At 38.9% G+C, this 22,479-nt stretch overlaps 1 protein-coding gene across 2 annotated transcripts in view; it reads left to right on the top strand.

Annotated features, from left to right (window-relative positions):
• LOC107223388 (kielin/chordin-like protein) overlaps positions 1-22,479 on the top strand; it is a 183,110-nt gene that overhangs the window by 46,503 nt on the left and 114,128 nt on the right. For both annotated transcript variants that reach the window (XM_046733462.1, XM_046733461.1), the window contains exon 4: positions 5,301-5,351. In XM_046733462.1, coding sequence (XP_046589418.1) covers positions 5,301-5,351 — 51 coding nt within the window. The remainder of the gene's footprint in view (positions 1-5,300; positions 5,352-22,479) is intronic.

The following is a 22,479-nucleotide window of genomic DNA, read 5'->3' as shown; positions in this document are numbered from 1 at the left end:
CTCTATATACAGCTATTTTGTAATGAAATTAATAACAAGTACCGATTTCGGTTACAACAACCTCCTGAATGATGACTGTTGAAAATAATTAAATAAAATAATTTTGAAATTTTTAAAAGCTGTTCGATTTCCCAATTTTTCAAAGCTTTGACTGTACTCTGAAGAATATTACTCAATCGGCACTTGACATTTGTATGATTGTTAAAACGATAATTTAATCAACGACATATTGCTACTTGAATAACACACTGTAAAAATTTTTCATTATTATGGAAATGATTTGATTCTTTTTTTTTTCGTATCTTTTTAATTAAAAAACTGTTTTCAGTCGGGGCCTGCACGAATGAATTAGCCATTTTCAAGTTGTTCGGAGCCGGAGTGAAAGAGAGAGAGAGAGAGAGAGAGAGAGATTCGAGCACAGGGTATCCTAGATTTAATCTAGGCAGCCATGCAGCTGGTACTTGTACCTATACAGACACGTGTTGAAATTCACGAATGCACGCAAGAGCAGCATACCTACTCTTATTTGAGGAATTAATTTAATCGAATCATTACACGCTTGCGAGCCAGAGTCTAGACGACCATTTACCCGGCTTTGTATAACAACTGTGATGTTCTACCTCGGCAGAATCGCGAAGCATTTCGAGTATCTACAGGACGATTCAAAAACATAATTCGCAGAACAATCGATAATTCACGCATCGTGCTTTCGCTTAAAAAATCGTGAAACAGAAGTTTGGGAGAAAAGAAATTGGTGCCTTGGGCAAGCGGAGAATTTTTCTATCGCAAAGCTAGAAAAGGCAGTTGAGGAGAATAAATCTTGAAGCTTTTTACCTTCGAATTCCAACGGGCCAAAATACAGCCGTCTGTCGTTATGAGGTCTACTAGGGGCTGTAGGGAAATGAAAGCTGGGTAGAGTAGAAAGGGGGTGTATAGATCGGGGGTCTTTTCATCGAGATACCTTGCTGAGTCTTCAAGGGCGGAGCCTTGGAACTCGACGCGGAAAAATCGTCGTTGCAGAAAGCGGCCTTATAACGAATGACGGCTAAACCTCTGAAACCACTCACGACGTATAACTTCTAAACACGGATTCATCTTAAAGAGTGAAAATCTGAGAAAAAAACACCTCCTCTGCAAAAATTTCCCTATATCTACTAGATTTTCAACTATTACGAAGAGACGAAACAAACTTTCACATATATTTTAGCAATGTGTAATATTCGTTGATAGTTTGGTCATTTAGAATGATAAAAAATGAAAATGAATAATTTGTTGAAAGGGTGATGCACTGAACATAATTTCGTTTGTTGTAGTAACTAGAAAAATTCAGTAAAACAGGTATCGTTCAAAAAAACTGTCTGAATATTGTCAGGATTACGAAAAACTAGGTACGCGTAACTATTTTGCGCTACAGTCGATCCTTTTTGGTAATTGCAACGTAAAACCAGTTTTTTCGGTCAACTCTACTTTTTTAGTTAAATAAGCATTAAATTTTCGCAGCAGTTACAAGAAAATACAGCAACAGTGATCGTAATGAGAAAGAACAGTAACGCATACTAGACTTTCCGGTAACAGCTAGAAAACTAATTTTCATTTTCTACCTAAAACTATATTTTTCGATTGTCGTGAAAAGATGAAAATATTTAAGGACTGAGAGGTAATCGGAAGAAAAAATTTCTCTCGGTATGCAAATACCACACGTGGTCGGCGATTTTCCAACGATTTTGTCTCTGTCAGTTACTCTTGTTTCACATAGTCGAGCGCATGAATCCTTGATTTTCAGGAGTTTTACGATAATCTCACCGCGACAGCACAATTTTTTCTGTTTCTTGTCACCCCTCTCGACCACCGTTTCACGCCAGTCGTAATGTCGTGTAATTTCGCGTAGCACGCAGGGATTTAGGTATAATATACCTACACCAGAAACAAGAATCCCTCGGCACAGCGTCGGCTCTTTCTTCCAAGATCCTGTTCGCGGCCCTCACGTTTTGGATCCAATCAGTTTTTACTCCCTGATATGGGACATGGAGGCGGGAGGCGGGAGCGAAACATCGGAAGGCGCCGAGGCTCGATGTCATATTGCGAGGCAGCTGGGCTGATATCGAAGGTGCTTGCGCTGCAGGCATTCCCCTCCTGACACTTACACGTCGATCTACACGTGCCTTCGCCTCCCACATTCTCCCATCTTCGCCCTCTCCTTTGCTCCGCGTCCTCGTCCGCCCCCCGACACCCACTTCCACCCCTTTGCTTCGCCCCAATATCCACCCTAAACCCTCATAGTTTCACGTCAGACATCCGTGATGCCACGGCTTTTTGCTTTAATGCCGGAAATTATTCCTACCGATCAGACGTTCACGAGAAATTCTGACAAATGGTTGGTAAGACACGCCTCGCGTAACCTGCAACTACGAATCGATTGATTGGTCGACCTTCAAGGGACGGGAATCAGATGGGAAAGGAAAGAATAATCGGATTATGGAAACGTCGTTTATTCCTTGCCGGCAACTCGATCTACCATTTTTACTTTTTACATTTGTTTTCTTCTCGGCAATACTCCGTTATTGAGATAAAGAGGACACTGGTTCCTTTCAAAATTCACTTACTACATATTGGATGGTTCAATTGAGTTATGGTGACAGTGATTGAATGTGCTTTGACAAAATTGCGATGAAAACTTGACGTTACATTGGGAAAATTTTTTATTAAAGCTAAAACCTTTTTTAACATGGTAATTGATACTATGTGCAAGTATAGTAGCTTTAACTATGGATTATAATGTCCAATACTTGAAAATATAGTACGTATTTACCATTATATAGTACCATTTATATGGTAACGGATACTACGTAACCGTTACGTAACTAGAACTATGGTCCGGTTTACTGTTCACTTTATTTAAAAATTTCACTTTGGAATTCCATCGATTTCTTTTTAATGCAAAATTTTTAATAACTGGTGATAGTTTTTTTTGTTTCAAGTACGTAATCTCTGTGTCGGTGACTGAAGATTTATAAAGGCGGCCACGCTTATGGGACTTTGCGAGCCAGCCAAGTTCTATATCATCGACAAGCTACGTTCTTTTCTAATTTTTTGGCCGTTATCGCGATAGGCAATCTCGGCAGATTATTTATTCACGGCATGTTATACGGTATAACGGTTGTCAAGACTATGAGCAAAGTTTCGGGAATTATGTCGATATGGTAACCGCTACTACATGAATATGGTATTACGTACAATGTACAATGGTAATGGCTACTATGTGACCATAGTAACAGAGACCATGCATATCACGTAGTGACCGTTACTGAGCTTGTATAGTTGAGAGCACCACAATAGCAAACCGGTCTCTCATTTACTATATTTCTTTGGTAATCGTAACTACAATTTTAGTTCATCGTTGTGGGTTTTTGGTCTGGGACTATTAATTCATGGCTCCAAGTAAAAAGAGTATCGTATCCATTCCGCTACTTAGATTTGAGCGAAAACCATGAAATCCTTGGATAACAAGAGCTGTGCGTTGCGTAGGATTGAGAACGTTTCCGCCGTTCGTAATTTATCTCCATGTGGCAGCAGGTGAAATTGATTAAAGGGTCGCGGAGTTTGCGCGTCCCTGCAGCTTTAACCCCAGCAAAATCTAACCTGACCCAACTCCAAAGGCGGCCAAGTCATGATGAGTAGACATGCGTCGTAATTACATTCTCTTTTGTAAAGGAGGTGCCTATTTTGTTAGGTGTCAACGAGAGAGGCGGCGACTGCAAAGCTGCCACCAGTGTAGGAGAGAGTAAAACAAAGCAATAAAAAACGAAATCGAGTTAAAGAGAAAATAAACGACGAGGTTTAGGAGACGGGTATTTATTATTATTATTCACTGTTGTGGGGTAAACGGGACGCTGATAGGTATTCGAATACGTGCGTATTTAAGTGGGGACGTTATAGGGTGCAAGGAATCGTAGGAGGGCGAGGTGATATAAACGTTCGACGCTGGGTTGAGAAGTTATTTTCTTCCGAGTCCTCGAGAGAGGGCCGATGAAGGAAACCCTCGACTCCGCCGAGGCTTGAAAATTGATCGAAATGGTACCCGCTACCCATCTTGAATTCGTCCTCTAATCGAGTTCCAACTATGACGTCAAAACCCATGTATACTAACCTCCGGAAAATATGCAGAGAGGAAAGGAACGGAACTTGGCAAATTGAGCGTCCGGTTGCGCGTGCGTGAACTTTGTCATGGATGAAGCGAATATTTTTCGGTGAATCAGCCCTAAAACAGTTGATGTGGCGATACGATTAGGCATGGAAATCTTGTGTTGTCAACTAATTACTGCTACGAATCGTCGTAACAACAGAATTCCAATCTCATATCCAGCTTTGCGTGAGTTGGCTCCCCTGCCTTGCAGCAAAAATATTACCGCTGTATGATCTCGCTGACCAATAGAGTTCAATTGTTCCAATTCAATTCAACGGAAGGCATTAAAGCCACGCGATGGCGAGAGGGTGCAAATGAAATAAAATAAAATAAACTGAGGTATTGAGTAGCTTTTTAAGTTTCGATGCGTGTTGCGGCATCGCATCTGGTTCGGACGTTCGTTGAAAGGAAGTCGAGACCGTTATACACGCAACAAAGGATCCAGGTCGATATCAGACATCTAAAAGGAGCTTTCTGTATACCCACCATCGAAGCTTTGGGTCAATAAGTTTAGCCTACATTCAACCCTCAAAGAGATAGTTTTCTTACAGGCAGCGACAAAGAACGAAAAAAAAGTTGAAAAACACCAACGATAACAACTCTAGGGTGTGTGAGGAAAAAAAATTAAAGCAAATCAGAGATGCGCAGCCTGATTCGTTTCAGTTGCAGTAAATATTCACCTACTCATATTTTCAAAAACTTTGAACACCTCTTCCCAGCATTTCTATTTCTTTTTCTTCAATTCGCGGTGAAAATTATCTGTGAATTACTATCGTTCGTCAAATAAAAAAAATTATCGCATCCATTAGTTCGATACTGAATTCATTTGTGAATATTAAATAACTACGCGATATGTAGTTTAATTAAAAGTCATCGATTCGTGGTGTAAATTGTAAATTCGTAACAGAGATTCCGCAAGATTAGGTGATCCCTCTAATTGCATGTATTCGTATTCTTCCAACTCCTCATATTCATTGGACAGATAATTTTTATTTTAAGTCATTCGATTTTGAAACTTTTTTCCGTCTATCGGTCATCCCACATATTATTCATTTTTCTTCGCTCTCGCACGATTTGACGAATAATAATAAACTTTTGTGTCGTTTTTCTGTTGCAGACAACCTCTTCAACGCTGCTCCGGTAGCAGAGATGCAGGTGACGACAAGCGGTGAGTCTTCTATTTGAATTTTCAACCTCTATTTCCGTATTCGTTCATCTAGGCCTCCCCAGGTCTGATCGTTCATTTTTACAGTTAATTACAAAGGTTCGACGCGGTTAATGGATCTGCATCGATTGGCTCTTTCAGTTTTTATTCTATCACTCTGAACCCCTCGTACGAATTCAATGATTATTCACGGGGTACGGGCAGCGCTGAGGGTGGTTTAATAATATTTACCACGCAGGGCTGTAAAAAGCAGAGAGGGAGTGAAGAAAAGAGAAAAAGTGATGGATAATAAACGGGAAATAGAAGGACAGATAAACCAATTTGAACTTCACGCTTTGGCGAACTTCGCGGTAGTAAGTCCCCTCGTTCTGGGATTTATGCCTTTTAGTCTTCGCACCCTGCAAATTAGCGTGGAGGATGGTTTGCAAAAAAATAAACTGATCGTCAACACGCCCGCGCATAGTTCGATATTTTCCAAACCTGTATCTTGCCTTTCGGATATTGTACTGTACGTGTCCTTAAAAATCACCAAAAGTCACGGCGGATGATGCGCGATGGAAAAAAACTTTGCTTCCTGTAAAAGTATCGATAAATGAGCTCAAGAAAAAAAGAAAACGCTCGGTCGAAAATTCTGAAATGTTAAAACCAATGTAACAATTTTGTCGACGAGATTGAAATTTTTATAGCGGAACAGCGGCGCCTCAGGTATTCGGAACTTGCGTCGTATTCGACGTTGGGAAATTTGAGTAACGCTTCAATTCAGAATCTTTTTGAATTTTTTAGCTGGAAATTCTTGAAGATCCGTGCAGAGTTGTTGTATGTGAGGAAAATTTCCAGGGTAATGGGGAAATATTTGACGTGACTGTTACGAATAGACGTGCTGTAAAGTATGTGTAATATGTGTGGGGATTTTTCTATTTTCCACCTTTTCCTTCTTATCGTGTATATCAGCTAACACAAGTACAGACACGTTGCGTACCGTCTCATGGTTCTAATGAAATAAATAAAGAGTGCCTGTAAGAGAATGAATAAACGGAGGTCGTACGAAACCAAAAAACAAAAAAAAAAAAAAAAAAAATACCATCTTAGCATAATTCCATTCCAATAAATTCACACATTCAATTTATATTCGTATATCCAGCGGACAAAAACAATTTTCATTCGATTCTCGCACTCGCCGCAGAGTAGGAAAACAACATTCAAACAGTGGACGTGGCGTGAACAGAACAAACAAAACGGAAACAGAATCGTGACGACTTTTTTTCAGTAAAGATTTAACGATGAAAGTGAAAAATTTGATCCAATTTTAGATGAATTCGATTTATTGTCGTGAAAAAAATTTACAATTTGCTTTGTTTGAGTTGTGATGAGAAAAACGGCCAACTTATAATAATGATTTGCATTGATATCAGTTTGAAACTGACATCAATTCGCCCATTGAATTGCTCGGTATCGATTTATTCAGCATTTGCTTTGTACTTTGATTCACAAACTTCTTAAGATTCGAAATCGATTGCTTGGAAAGGATAAATTGAAATTTGAACAGAAATTTATCTTTATTCAGAATTGAAACAATTATTTGTGTCGGAAAAGTTTATTGTTAGTATCGAAGTAAGAATGTCGAAAAAAGGGAACTGTTAATAAAAAAATCAGGTCTTTGTCAAATCGAAACTGGAAATTCTTGGATTCTCGGAAAGAAAATTCAAGATAATCGGTGAAAGGAAACTACTGAAAATACAAAATCTAACTTTTCTTCTACAGAGATGAAAAATTAAACAATAATTCGGCATTAATGTAATAAAACGAGAGTTAATAAGAACGAGGCTGGATTAAGAATCGAATGAAAGGAACGCGTCGAACCGGAAATTAATTAAATTCGAAGCGTGGTCAGCATGGTTTCAGGAATAACTGCGGAATAGTGAAGAAAGTACATGCAAGGCATTCTGCGTTGTTCGCAGCAGCAGGCTTTGACTTTTCAACAATTCTCAGCCAAGAGTTATTAAGAGTTATCTCTCAGATTTATATATACGAGGAAAGTTTCTCAACAATAGAAAAGTTGGTCAAGTTTTATAATAAGGGACGCAAGAGCCGCTTCTTCTCGGTCCTGCCTGCGTTATACACACGTACCGTATATGCGCATGATAAAATCTCATTCGAAACTCACAGCCGGGATTTTAATCACCTGGTTAACCCTCGCAAACAAGTCCTACACAAATCCCGATTGTTTCCCTGCATCCTTATCTCCCCCGACTTTGTTTCCTTTCTCCTTGCTTGTTTGTGTTCTCTCGCCTCTGTTGTAGCCTTTGAAGATGTTTGCTTCGACGCGTTGTTCTATCCACATAGGCCTCCTGAATGAATCTCGAAGAATCAACATCCGTGATTTATTTTTTTCTTCAAACTGAGGAAAAATGGTAATACGAAAGCTCAAAAGCTGTAACTCAGGTCAATTAAAATTAATTTGTTCTAAATGTAATACCTCTCGAACGTTGAAAATAATTTACCTTTCCAATTTCGATTCGAAAAGCGTGTCTTCAATCACATTTTCATAAATTTCTACTCATTTTTTGTCATACACAACTATTCCACGCATGGCTAGAAACGATTTTTCTCCCTTATCAACGCTTCGGGTCATCACAGAGACGTTGTGCATGGAAAGTTGTAATAGGTTAAATAAATGGACTAACTTGTTCTTTGTTCAACGAGTATATATATTACAGATCCATTTCATGCGCCGTACATCGTGTACAGAATACATTCGAACAGCAAATCATGATCATCTCTAGAGGTAGATCCATCAATATCGCATAAGCAATATGATTTTGGCATTTCGAAAACGGAATAATAAATCTACTTTGCCAAATTATCAGTAATTGAGCTTTTTTTGCTCGCAATAATGGGTGTTGAATTTTTGTCTCATCTCGCGTAGGTATCGACACGCTGACCGAAATACCCTTCAATCGCTTATCGAATCTTAACCTTTTCGACTCCGTTCGTACGTGTGATTTACTCAACCAAAAGTTCTTGTCATGACCACAGGCGGCGCACTGGCAATTTTTCTGCGCAAAGCGAATACTAGACGTCCGATACATCTCGCTGAAGAGAAAATACACCATCTGAATTATTCTCTCATTCCAAAATGCTCCCAGGGGCTATATTTTTTACGGTCCTGCACGTTCTCCCGGTGAGAGTGGAAAAGATATCGCGTCTCTGCGGAAGTTTAGAGCGAGGAATGTTTCTCCATTGCGAAAGTGTCGGCGGGACTTCATATCAAGATTCGCTGCCCTCCGCAGAGTTTACCTCAAGAATAGAGAAGGGGAAGGAGGACTAGAAAGCAAGGAGATAAAGTGCTCCATTTGTTGTACAATATCTTCGGCTTTCCGCGTTGAGAATGTCGGCCTCTTTCCTGCATGCCGTCAAAATCTTGACGGAGGGGAGAGGGGGTGTCTCAGCCCACGGCTGGCGACCCTCAACCTTCTCTCTCTCTCTCTCTCTCTCTCACTTTCTTCAGTTATGTCAGATATATTTCGCGGACGAAAATCCCACCGCAAATCATCGTTATGGTCAATCTTCTCACCTGACAAGCCGTTCCTTGCCATTGGGGTCAAAGGATGGAAGGATAGGATCGGATATGAGAGGATGAAAAAATCAGTGGGGGCGGATTAACAGCACGTAGACGAAGAGAAAGAGCTTGAATTCGCAGGATTCGCGCTGAGAGCGGACAAATTTTAATCATCTATATCGACTTAAATAGCTTTTGCTTTATTTTTCGCCTACCTGGGAAACGGGACTGATTAAAATGGGCTCCATTTTATGAATCTGACGGGCTTAAGGGCTGAGCTATATATTTTTCTCCCTTCACTTTTCCGGCGGGAGATAGTCCGGGATGCATCGGGTGCCAGTGTCCCGCAGCCTCTGGCACTACTTCCTTCGCTCTCTCTCTTTCTCCCTCCCTTTCTCTCTCTCTCTCTCTCTCCTCTCTTCCTCCGTAGAATCCGAGCTAGACCCAATTAACAACAGAACGTGCAACCAGGCGGAAACTCTGCTCTGGGGCTACCTACTCGAGTTACCAACTAATAAATTAGAGACTTAATCGAGTTCCGAGTCCTCAGTATCCAGCGTTAACGCGTCTCGTTAATGAACGTCTGTTCAACTTATTATCAATCTCATATCTATCTCCATCCCGGGTGTATAACGGCGTCTGGATCCGTGCTACACGGACCTTATACCACACGCTATAGGCACTGATTCAATTACGACCACGGATAGGGAATCCTCCTCCTCGTCCTCCTCACTTCGGTTTCCGTGACCACGGATAGAGCTTCGAAACGGCACAAATGTTCATTTAGGATACTTCAATTGTTATTGTCTTTTCTTAACCAACTTATGAGGGGATTGATTGGCCACGAATCAATTTTTTTTATTTACGTAATTATCAGACAGTAATCATACATTCAATATTCATCAAATTATCATATTCGTAAGCTACAAAGAGCTTTTTAGAAATGCAAAAATAGAAACGCTTTGAATAACTAACCAGAGTTTGGATATACAATTTTCGTATAAAATCGCTTTAAAATTGTGAAAAATCTAGCAGATACGATCGATTTTACTCCTCCGTGGCTCATTTTATTCAGAAGTCTGTTTTCTGCAAGTTAACTAGAACACTTCTCTTTCGTCATGTTGGTAACGTGGAGTATGTAATTTTACATTATCGCACCAATATTGATTATGCTCATTAAATGGCAATAACAAGTTGATTGTTGAAAATAAAATGCGTTTCAGGATCTTCGTAGGAAGAAGTATTCTGAAGAAAATGAACAATCGTGGAGTAGAATCAAACGAATGCTACGCTTTTAACAATTTTGAAGTGATTTGAAACACGAAGCATTGTAGATAACTAAACTTTTGTTTACAATGTCAGAATCTTCCATCGTATCTAATAATTTGTTGAATACTCAATGCGCAGCTATCTCGTAATAAAATCAATACACAGTACCGACTTTTGTTCAACCAACCTTCTAAATCTCAATTAACAGCCGCGTACATTTACACTAAAGTATTTTAATGGGAAGCCTTATTTTCCTTCACTGAGAAACTTGTGGTATAAAGCAAAAAAAAAAAAAAAACCGTCGTCGAAGGATGTCTTAAATCAAATTCCTCAGGTCGCTCTCGATAATCGACAATTTAGAAGATAACGAAGTCATCCCCGAGCCATTATTGTAGGAAAATATAGAAATCCGAAAGCAACGTTTTAAAATTAGATCTAAGAAATATCTAATTTGCACAAGGTTGCTCAATTTTTTACTACGCACAGGAAATTTTTCAAGTAGGGGCGAGAAAAATTACTGCTTTCGAATGAAACAGCTTACATATTTCCAGCATATTTCAACGGCAAGCGTTCTGTTCAGTTACAAAATCATTTTATTATAAATTTTTGCAACACCAGCGGATATTTCACTCACTCGTCACTGACAGATTCACTGTTTGTATATTTCAAAGCGTTGTTTATCATTATACTGCTACGTTCGATAAACTTCAATTCGCCACTGCTCATTAGCTACAAGGGGCTTATGCCGAAGGCTTAACCATGCTTGACGTCGGTGAGAAGGCTTTCGAACTCACTTGAAATCATTTGAAGTTACGCAAGACTACTTGAAGGTACTTGAACCCATAGGGCATGGGCATTCGTTTGGTTCAAGTGAAGTCATTTCTATATTGAAGTTGACGTTGCGGAATCGTTTGAATTCTTGTGCTGTCATGCGAATTAGTCATGTACTTGAAGTCACTTCAATTAGTTACCTAAACGCGTTTGAAATTATGTCTGAAGTAATTATTTAACTAAAGTGATTTCCATTCACTTCAAGTTACGTGAGGAACTATAGGATTTGAACATCGAGAAAAAGAATCTATTGAATTAATCGATCGATATCTTTTTTGCGAACTTTTCCGTCACGTCAACCAATATTTACCTGCAGTGACTAAATTTTCCATTCGACGACTCATGATCGAGTTGCTTCGGCCGATTCTTTTTCTCTGTAAAGTTATATGAACTGTTTTTAATTCACTTCACACAATTTGTTTAATTTTTCTTCTTCTTCTTTTTCCCCTTCAAATGATTTTGACGGGATCCAAATGTGTTCGAATTGAGCCTGACGACAAATTTCTAGCCCGAAATTTCGAGTCAACAAACTTGCGCCACCTGAGCTTTAAATTGTTCACCAAAGAAAAAAAAAAAACTGTTGTGCACTTTGTCACGGTACGAGACCACGGTTTTCCTTATTTTTCTTAATTACGAGGGAGACAGGTAGAGAGATGCGTTTGGTTGTTGTAACACCGGTGAGATTGTGACAGATTGTACAGCGGTTGCAGTGATCAGGTAAGACGAGGAGAGGAGGTGCTTCCAAGTTTGAGGTAAACATCGAATTATATATAAGCGTCGTTCAACGAAGTTTGGCCGACTCCCATCAGCCTGAATAAACACGGCCGCATTCTGGCAACTAATTCAATTCCGAGTTACGGGACCTCTGGCCATCGCCTCGCCCTCTTGCCTCCGTAATTTCATCGGCCACCTTGGACCTTGCATCTCTCCATTTTGAATTATTTCCTATACGTCTACGGCTCAACACCGTAGCCCGCGTTTTGGAAACGCGACATCCTCTTGGAAGTGTGGAGCCTGGACTTGGCCACCCTCTGGCGTCCACCCATCGTTACCTCGACACTGATTTCTTCTCTCCAGGAAACACGCCGGCTTCCAGATATCTCGAAGCTTAACGGGGTCGTCGAGTTGCATAACAACTACTTAACAATGAAATCCTGAATGTCTCTTCTTCCTACGCCGAGTGAGCTGTTATAGTCAACCGTCACATCTAATGCTCATTCATTAACGTCTAACCACTCGCTTGTAAACGCTGATTAGTACAACTAACACTGAGTGGCGGCAAACAAACTTTACGTGGTCGTTAATCGCTTTGAAAGTTTCCCGGAAAACGTATACACGTAATTAACTACCTTTGATTATAGTTATCTCTACAGATTCGAGTCTTTAGACATTCTTTTAAAGGGATTTCAATCTCCTTTGGCTGCGAAGAGTTACCTCTCAAAGCTTCTGCAAATCCGAAATAATCTTTCAACGCTCGTTTCAACGAATGAATACGTCTTGACTCGACCGAAACTGAATAAACATTAGAAGGTTCAATTTTCACGTATAGAATCGTACTAAAAGTTTTGGATTTTTCGTGTAAGATTACAAAGATTACAAGTTGTTTAGCGAAATCACAGGGATTGCTGGTAGAGATTGCAGACATTGCACGGATAAGAATTGAGATCACAAGTACTTGAAAAGATTGCAAGGGTTTACAAAAATTAAAAAGATTACAAGATACAGATTTCAAGTTGCAGGATTTTAACGGTTACACGAATTTCAAGGGTAACAGAGAAGGCGTGATTAATACAGTAGGACTTAAAAACATTACAACCGTTTACAAAAATTACAAATATGATTGTAAAGACTGCAAGGATTTCCAGGATTATTAATACATATATCACGAGAAATACAGTTGTTTAAAATTATAGAAAAGGATTAAAATGGATTGCAAAGATGACACCGATTATGTGAGATTATGAGATGACGAAGATTACATAAAATTACAAGCCGTGTGTACACGATATAACAGCGACAGATAACTCCTCGTTGCATCTTCTTCCGGTGCTTAATTAAAAGATTAACGTATTTCAGAAACATAACGTAGAAATATGAAGTATTACAACAATTTCTTGCGCGAAGAAATTTGTCGGAAGACTGGAGATCCTTTCGTTTCCGAATCTCACTCACGGAATCTCCAATCGAGCTATTCATGGTCTTGGTCCAGGTTCATAGGTAAATGTATACTGCTCCGACTAAATCTTCGAACACGGTGCACCCTTCAAGGGCGTACATACGTATGTATATACCATAGCTCACATAGGCGTACTACACCCCTTGAAAATGGGCTCTTGCGAAGAAAAGAAAGGACCGGGAAAAAGGTTCAATCGCGATCAGAGGGGGTCCGCGATCTGACGAGCGTACTCGTCAGGGAGCCATTTACCTTCGGGAGAGGGAGAGAGGACGAGGGAAGCGAAAGAGGTAGACAAGGGGCGAGGGAGAGAGAAGGGAATAGGCAGGAGTAGAGGCGCAGGATCGCCAATAACCAAGAGCATCACTAGCATCAGAAGGAGCTTTAAGATAAAGTAAGAAAGGCTCGTTTCTTACCCTGGATCGTCATGATCTCCAAAGTGGTTACGACGTGACGTCATCAAGCTCCCCTTGCAAACAACCTCAGGGTTTTTGTAGAACCCGACGGATATTTAATACTCGACGAGTTATACGGACGAAAATATGGAGAATCAGTTCCTTGGAAGGAGTAAAGATATTTCCTCTTATTATTACTGTTAAGTATTGTAGTTGTTCTTAGACCTGAGACTAACAATTAATCTGAATCAAATATTACAGCTGTATGAAAAAAATTCCTACTCATGATCCAGATAACTTATAAACAAATCGATCAATTGACGGTCTAATGGATGAGTGAGTAAAATGATGGTAAAAATTGTCAAGAATGTTTTTCTCTTTGGATTCTTTGTGTATTTCACAGTTTTTGATTGGTGCAAAATGAAAGTGACGTTGTCGGATGGATTTTGATTCAAAGAATTTTACAATTTCTGTGCAGCAGAGGTCGGATTATTTCCAGTATCGGCCGACGGCAGCTATGTATTGTACAAAGCTTGTGAAACAAGCTCTTCGCAAAGTAAACGCGATTAATTTCCATGGCTGAGGTGAACGGAGCTCGTTCGCTCGAGCTTGTATGCGCCAGCTAATATACATGAAAGTACAAGGATCATGAATTGCCAAGAAGATTACGATTTTCTCTTCACACTTGTCTTGGGTTCTTTGGGAGAAATATTTTTCTCCTACATCCCTACCGTAAAACATTTTGATTTGAACAAAAAATAGAAATTTCATTCCCGAACTCTACACACAAACGCTGTGTATGGAAAATTCTTGTAGAAATTCGTCAACGGAAGCCGAGTGAGGAAATCAGAAGCTCAGTTGATGCTGCCGTTTTACGCATCCGCCTGTGATACTTGAATTGATAAGAACGTGCAAGTCGGGGTGAAGAAACAAGAAGTAGAGAGATGAAGAGGAAAAAAGGGAAAAGCGAGTGCCAGATATATTTGAACTTTGTCAATTAAGCGATTTGGGTCGTGGACTGAACGAATCTCCGTAATGCTCAATGTAAGTGGTAACAACAAAGGTAAAAGAGCCGTACTGAAAGTTGGACTGTTTCACCCGAGTTCAAAGTTTAAAGTTCAAGGTTTGTTACGTCCTTGTCTTGAACTTCGCGAATATATCCATTCCACTCCCGCCTTCCTTTCCGGATTCCCAAAGCCGTGTCCCCTAATGACGGTGGAACGACGTTTCATGCCAATTATTGGAATCGACCCTTATACGCAACTGAGAATAGCACGCCAACCGACATTTGCGTTATGACAGATGAGTATTACCGGGAAAGTTATCGCGCGGGTTCACTTTTTTTATACTTTAAATATTCGATGCGGTCTTACCTCTTGGCTAAGTCAGTCTGAGATTAATTATTTAAAACTATAAAGTACAAACTAGGGAACACGACACTCGGATACTTATTATTTTATCCCAACACACAAACCCTGCGGTGGAAAATTTTTTTGGCACACGTCAACCTCTCTTGTGAGAAAAAAATATTTCAATTACTGTGAAGAAATGTAAGAATTCACGTATAAACCAATAGAGACAATTTCGGATTGTTGCGATGCTCGTTGTCTTTTTTGTGACTTCAAAGAGTCTTCATTCGGGTAGCAAAGGGACCTTCAAGATTCCGGTTTAATTTATGAGCACTTGTTCTATGAATACATTTCCTAGCCTTGTTCTAGCACGAGAAGAAAAAAGATTTTAGTTTCTTTTTATTTTCATATGACATTACATGCAGAAGTGCGCTGACTGCGAAATTTACACGTCAGTACTATGCGGGCTTAGTTGGTAGCCAAAATAGTGAAATTTTACTCTATCGGTAATCTCGGACTAAAGCATCCTCTTTTACTTTTTCATTTTCCTTAAAATGGACAACGTGTAGGCTTAGTTGGTTGTCAAAATAGTGACATTTTACTCTACCGGTAACCTCGGACTAAAGCATCTTCTTTTTCTTTTTCATTTTCCTTAAAATGGACAACGCGTAGGCTTAGTTGCTGGTCAAACTAGTGATATTTTACTCCATCTGTAAAGACTGATAATAGTCAAGAACCGGGACATTTTACTCTATCTATAAGGTCCGACTATAGTATCCTCTTTTTCTTTTTCATTTTCCTTGAAATAGATAACGGTGATAGCGGCCTCTAAAGCCTGATCTGTGGGACTTCTCGTCGATGGCAGCCGGTAGACAAGAATTGGCCAGAAATTGACAAAGCCACACGGCTGCGGCCGAAGGCATAAATAAGTAAGGTGTAGGTCGGTGCCGAGCTCATGGCAATAACGCGGCCCGCTGCTGGGGTATTGGAAAATTCAATTTTGATAACATTTGCCAGAAGGCTCGCGCCCTCGCCCCCCCGTTTCTTCCCTTTTCTTCCCCCTCCCTCGCCCCCCCCGCAACGCCTTCTCCGATGGACGTTTCGACTCGGAGTGCCGTACCGGAAGCTGCCGGGGGCGCGACGCCGAACCCATTTATATTCTCCGTTCCTCGGGCGTTCTCCCTGCATAATCGACGATAATTCCCGACCGCAACAGCTCCTCGAGCACGGTGAGCACCCTCGTTCCGTTTCCCACATCCCTGTTTCACCGACCGAGTTTTGCTCTCTTTTTCTATTTCTTCAACCTCCGCCTGAAAGCCCGCGCAACCGCCACCCTCCGAATAGTTATATTTTATTACTCTTATCTCCGCGACTCCCGTTCGCTCCCCCGTTCTAGACCGATTCAACCACCCACAAAAGTCACCGACGTTCACCTAACACCCTGGTCTCAACCGCGACGACCGGTTCTTGAATTCATTTTATCGCAAGTCGCTCTCACTTCGCGACAGAATTCATCGGAAATAGATTTTGAGCCCACCATGCCGCTTGTTTCTTTCGATACGTGTGCGCCTACACTCGTACGTGCATGTGATTGACGGAAAGTGGTAAAAATTTTAAAGGATCAGAAAATTATCGAAGAGTCACGATATCGAATTTTCTTCATTCGAAATTCTCGCCGTTACAAATTGCGATGAAATTTTTCGACGCATGATTCGACGTTTTTGATTAAAACAATATCAGTTCATCGATAAAAACTGATATACATTTTTTATTATTCGATTCGGAATTTCACATAACAAGATATTTACAGGTGTTTTTTTTTTTTTTTTTTTTTTTTTTAAATAAGACCACCTAATCCTGAAAAGTTATAATAATTTAGTGCGAAAGTTTTGCAAGCATTTCGATTGAAAAATTTGCATATTAATTTGTTTTATTGCGATAACAAGCTTTACGATAAAAATTTGTAAAAATTCAATCCTGTAATCATTGAATATCGAAGAAATTTAAAACGTGTAGAAAGTATTGAAAAATAATGTGAAAAATTGAGAATTTCAACGCTCAGAAATATCTAATTATACCCTTTCTTTATTGAGATTAGTTATCATTACATGGTTATTATTTTGAAAATGGGAAAAATAAGCGATGTTGTTTACTCTCTTTACCTCTTCCATGAAAACTAGGACAATTCCCTGGTAACAATTTCTGCGTTTGTATTATCCCGGCAACACGTCAACGGATATAATAAAACTATAGATGTCAAGTTAGAGGATATTTCAACATCTCATTAATACAAGTATATTCATCTCGCATAGCACGCGACTGAAAAGTTTGCAAGTAAATAGAGAAATCCTCATTTAGTTAACTCGAGGTAATGAAACTCGGTACCAACACAGTGCGACTAGAATCGCTTTCTTTGCACGTGGCGCCGTGTGACATGAGAAATAAAAGGCGAAAAGGAACGGGAAAACTCATATCAAAATCGCCTATATAAGATTCCTTTCTGAGGCGAAGAATGACGCGAGGAACAGATTGTTGGATATTAAGGAAATGACGTTAGGTTTTTTTCATTGAACAATTGTTTCCAAAGATATTCATATTAGAATCACGTGTAAGGAAAGCATACTCATAATTTCAGTTCTTCCACTGAATTTTCCAAAACAATCATGCACTGATTGTGACGATTGGACTGGATTCGTTCTAATATAAAAAATAACATATTTGTTTTCGTAGACCTGATGAGGTTGGATTTGGTCCTCCATTTTAAACGAAAGCTACAAAAACTCCCGATTAGGTTAGATTATATATACGTCGTCTATGCTTGAGTTGAAAATCCAACATTAAAAGAGAATTTTTTGCATATTAAAAACCAAGGTGCAGCCCTTGTTTCACAAAAAAAAAAAAAAAGAAAAAAGGCATCGGCCCAATTCGAAACAGTCCTGTGAGGCAAAATTTGTGTTTTTATTCGATTACGAGGACGTTAATAATATCGGAGAAAAATGCAATTACCCGTATAATTGGAGCTGATGATGATGGCGCAGGTGTGCAAGTGCGGAAGTGGAACACGGTGTATGAAAAATAAAAAATCGAGGCATAACAATCACCGTTTCTGACCCCTCAATTTATATGGTAATTTTTTTTTTATTCGCACGCGGAGTTCCCGCCGAATATATTCATCTCGTTGGCGTTTCGGCCACATGCAAGTCGGCTGCTATATACGCGGCCTCCTTTTCAACGTGTTTAATGCCTCCAGTGGCAAGGATAACGTGTCCTGCTCCGCAATGAGAGTCCTTGGGTATTTAGCATGCTCGAACCGTAACCAGTTCACGCTTCCACAGTCTGGCTATACCTATACTTACTTATTTGGTTTACAGTCAATTATTTTCTTCTACGGAGAGACGAGTTAACAGACATTTTGAACAACGCTTTTTATGCGCAGACAATTTATTCGACGAGGGTTAAACGCTTCGCTTGCTAAAACCCTATTTCTACATAGTTTTGACTTATAAGTAGTTTAGTTCGTTCGACTCAATTTCACACGTTTCAGTTCAGTTTCAGATTTTCGTCCTCGTGTTGCACCGCACGTGTTTGTTTTTTTTTTATTTATTTGCTCGTTATTAAATCAGTTACTTCATTCATCCATTCTTACCTTTATTCAATCATCCGATTATACATTCATCCGTTTATTGAACAATTCGAGATTCTTTTATCAACTAAATTTATCTTATTGAAATTAGTTCAGTTCATTGACAGTTTATAATCTGCAAGTTTTACGGTTTAGTTATTTCGGTTTCGCGGTATTAAAAATGTCTCTTCGTGTATTCGGTTGATTTAAATTTTTAGTAATTTCTAGACCATACGGTTTTAAATTCCGGATTTAAATTCCATTTCATTTTCTGTTCATGTATTTTTCGACCCATTTAGCATGGTTCAATCATGATTTCTTACAAGTTGCACTCCTTTTTTATCGAATTGAATTTATCCACAAATATAACAATGTCTTGACTTTTATGAAAGTGACCTCTCTAATAATTCCAAAAAAAAAACCAAAATTTTGAGCTTTGTTCAAATATAAGTGTGCATTTGGTTTGGAAAACACGAGCTAATCGGTTGAAAAAATTAAAAGTGTAAAATAAAAAGTTGAATAAAAATATGTCTATCACAGGGATTTCATGATCGTGTTTAAGATCTGACAAATGATTTCTTTCATCCAGTTTTATTTGTTTTCTTTCTTTACTTCATTCGAATTTCTTTGCTAAAATTGATTTGTGCACGTGTCCCAAGATAAGCCAAGGTAAAAATTTGCAAAGTAGGTTCGAAAGTTTCATTTGTTACGACAAATTTTTTGCTGCTATTTTTTATTCAAATCAACGATGACTGACGTTGATAATTCTAATCTCAAATTTACTATAAATTCCTTTTTTATTTTAAAAAACTTGACAATCGGGTTAATTATTGTGATTTCTTACGATTTACCAACGGTAAAATAATATTAACAACAGCGCGGGTCGTAATCAGAACGAAATAGTCCGAAATACCCACCAAGTACAAGTTGAACCTGCAAGGAAAACTTTATTCGGCGTATTGACTCGCTGCGCAGCTTAGGTAATATCTTTGAAGGGTTACTATTGCTGTCGGTACTTTGAGTTACGATGAATTTTCAGTTTATACGAAAACGCGAGATAGAGACGAGCTTCCCTCGGCTCTGCACGGTAACAACAGGCAAGCTTTAATTATTTTCGCATTAGCTTCTGCCTACAACCTCCGAAAAAGCATAGGGCTATACCTTCGTTAATCCAGAACCAGGGGTGGAATACGGCTCAACTTCTCCCTCCCCCCCCCCCCCCCCCTCACTCTATCTCTCTCTCTCTCTCTCTCTCTCTCTCTCTCTCTCTCCTCTATTAATACTAGCTCGTTCAAACTTCAAACAATGCGAACAAGCTGCGGCAAAACGCTAACCTGGTTTATTAAACGCAGGTAACTGGGTATAAATGTAATATATATGATGCACGTTAATTTTAAACCCCTAAAATTTCCCTCGGCCACTACCAGCATATTCAACTTATTCACAATAATCCGCATATATTTTGTATATTTATGGAATAAATGTGAAATCGGGTCTTGACGATTAACGTAGAGGTGAAAAAAACAACGAGTACAATTTGTGGAGCTAGGATTTTTTTGTTTCTAATTTATTTTGAAATTTTTTATCCAATTTACATATTTCAAGTGTAAAACTTTCAGTTTTATTTACTACGTAAGGTTTTTATCGCACAAGTTTGGCAATTTTGTCATATGATTAAGAAGAATAATTCTTTGTCATCCTGCAATCTGATATTCGAAATTTATTTGCAGATTTCTTGACATCGTATATATGTATATATTTCTTCACCTTTAGCAGAAGTGAAAAGTGGGAGAGAGATGAGGAAAACTTTTCGAGAATGATAATGAGCGTTCTTTGAAGGCGAAATTTGATAAGCAACGAACCGTCGGATCATAAAACCGTTTAACGACCTTGAGAAATGTTCTGAAATTTAAAATTTTATCATTTCAAATTTCATTTCAGCACTTCACGTCGTGGCGAAAAAACATATCTCGCAATCAGGCAGGAATTTTAATCTTCGTTATTATTACTCTCAACTTTTTTCTAATAATAAATTGTACAGTACGTACTTACCGTTTTACAACAGACTATACGAGAAGATTTCTGCCTGTACTCAAAGTCTCGCGTAATTCCGACGCGAAAAATCTTCTAAGCAAATTGTGGCAACGTAGATAAATGCGAGTCATCAAATCACCTGTGTCTCCTAAATTTGAATATATTGAAGAACCAGTTTCGTCACAACGGCTCGTCGAATTAATTTGTTTCGAGAAAGTTAAATTCACGTTGGACTCGAATTGATTTTAAGACTGGTCTACGATTTGAATGCTGAAAAAAAACGTCGACCAGTATGGGATTATAAATTTTTTCGTTATTTTGGTGAAATTAAACATGTGGCGGGTAAAACAATGAATATTGTACGAAATACCCGATACTGAAATTCATAAATGTCTTGATTAAAAAATCTTTGAATTTCAGTAAAAGAACTGAACCAGTTTCACTTGTCTCTGTATGTTTCATTGGTTTGATGTTATCAAATACGTATTTTGGTCGGAAAAATGAGTAGCGCACTGCAAGGACCATTTAAGTAATTAAAACAAGGTAAATTAAAGTAATTCCTTTTTCAGTTCATTGTCGAATCCGTTCAACAGTATCATAAATAACGTCTAATGTAGCTCGAAGAGAAGATATAATCGTATAAAAAAATGCGAACCGATCAATCTGCCACTCGGCTAATCGAAAATAAGATTTCATCAACTCGATTAATTCTTTTTTTCTTTTCTTTACATTCCAGTAAATTCATTCATTACCAAGTATTATTGACTTGAAATAAGTACTTGACATTTGGCATTATAAAAAAATCAAAGAAATTGCTAATTGGATACAAAAATTTATTGGACTGAAATCAATTTAAGTCGAATGAAACGAAACTCTCTCGTTTACGCCGAGTAAATTATCTCATAGGTTTACGTTTAGATGAAATCTTTTATGTAACGTCTGCATGTCTTATGCGTATTCCATGCGTGTTGAATGCGCACACTTGGAGTATGGAAAAAAATCACTTTCAATTTTTAGGAGTTAAAAGTGGTATTTTCAAGGAGGCAACTGTCTTTTCGCCTCTCGTATTTGCAACATTCGTCTCCGGCTCACCTGCGACTCATATTGCAAACTTACGCTCTGCCCGAAAAGACCGAGTTGGCGTTGTTAAACACTGAGAAAAATTTAATTTGTTACAGCAACTAGAAAAATTCAGTAAAACAGGTATCGTTAAAAAAAACTGTTTGAATATTGTCGATCCTTTTTGGTAATTGCAACGAAAAATCAGTTTATTCGGCTTACTCTACTTTTTTAGTCAAGCAAGGCTTTAACATCAATTTATCGTTTCACAAGCATTAAATTTTCGCAACAGTTACAAGAAAATATAATAAGAATGATCGTAATGAAAAAGAATACTAACGGATACTAGACTTTCTGGTAACAGCTGTGAAACTAATTATCATATTGTGCCTAAAACTATATTTTTCGATTGCGGTAAAAAAATGAAAATAGTTGCAGACCGAGCGGTAACCGGAACTAAAAATTTCTCCCAGTGAACGATATGATACTTCTCTCAAATAAATACAGATGATTTTTATTCCAGCCATAAGTGTTTAATTGGGATTGGTATCTAATTGCAAAACGAGTACTGTGAGAATTATATTCAGGCTGTTGGCGACGCGACTCCAATTATTAGAGGAGCAGACAAATGTGTTTAAGCGAAGTTCGGTGCCCCTCGGGAGAATTTCATTACGTCTAGTGCTTGCGAGGGCGTCGCATCGGATCGGTAAGCCTGTTGCCGACCATCAGACTCCCAGGGCGCCAAGTCTCCCCTCTGCGGACAGGTATTCACCCCGCCTATCCGCCCCTGAGAACCTCTCACCGCTTGCTGACTGTATGAGAATTTAGAATTTAGAATTT

The sequence above is a fragment of the Neodiprion lecontei genome, chromosome 3 (genome assembly GCF_021901455.1).
Source record: "Neodiprion lecontei isolate iyNeoLeco1 chromosome 3, iyNeoLeco1.1, whole genome shotgun sequence".
NCBI lineage: Eukaryota > Metazoa > Arthropoda > Insecta > Hymenoptera > Diprionidae > Neodiprion > Neodiprion lecontei.
This window is presented reverse-complemented; position numbering and strand designations above follow the sequence as displayed.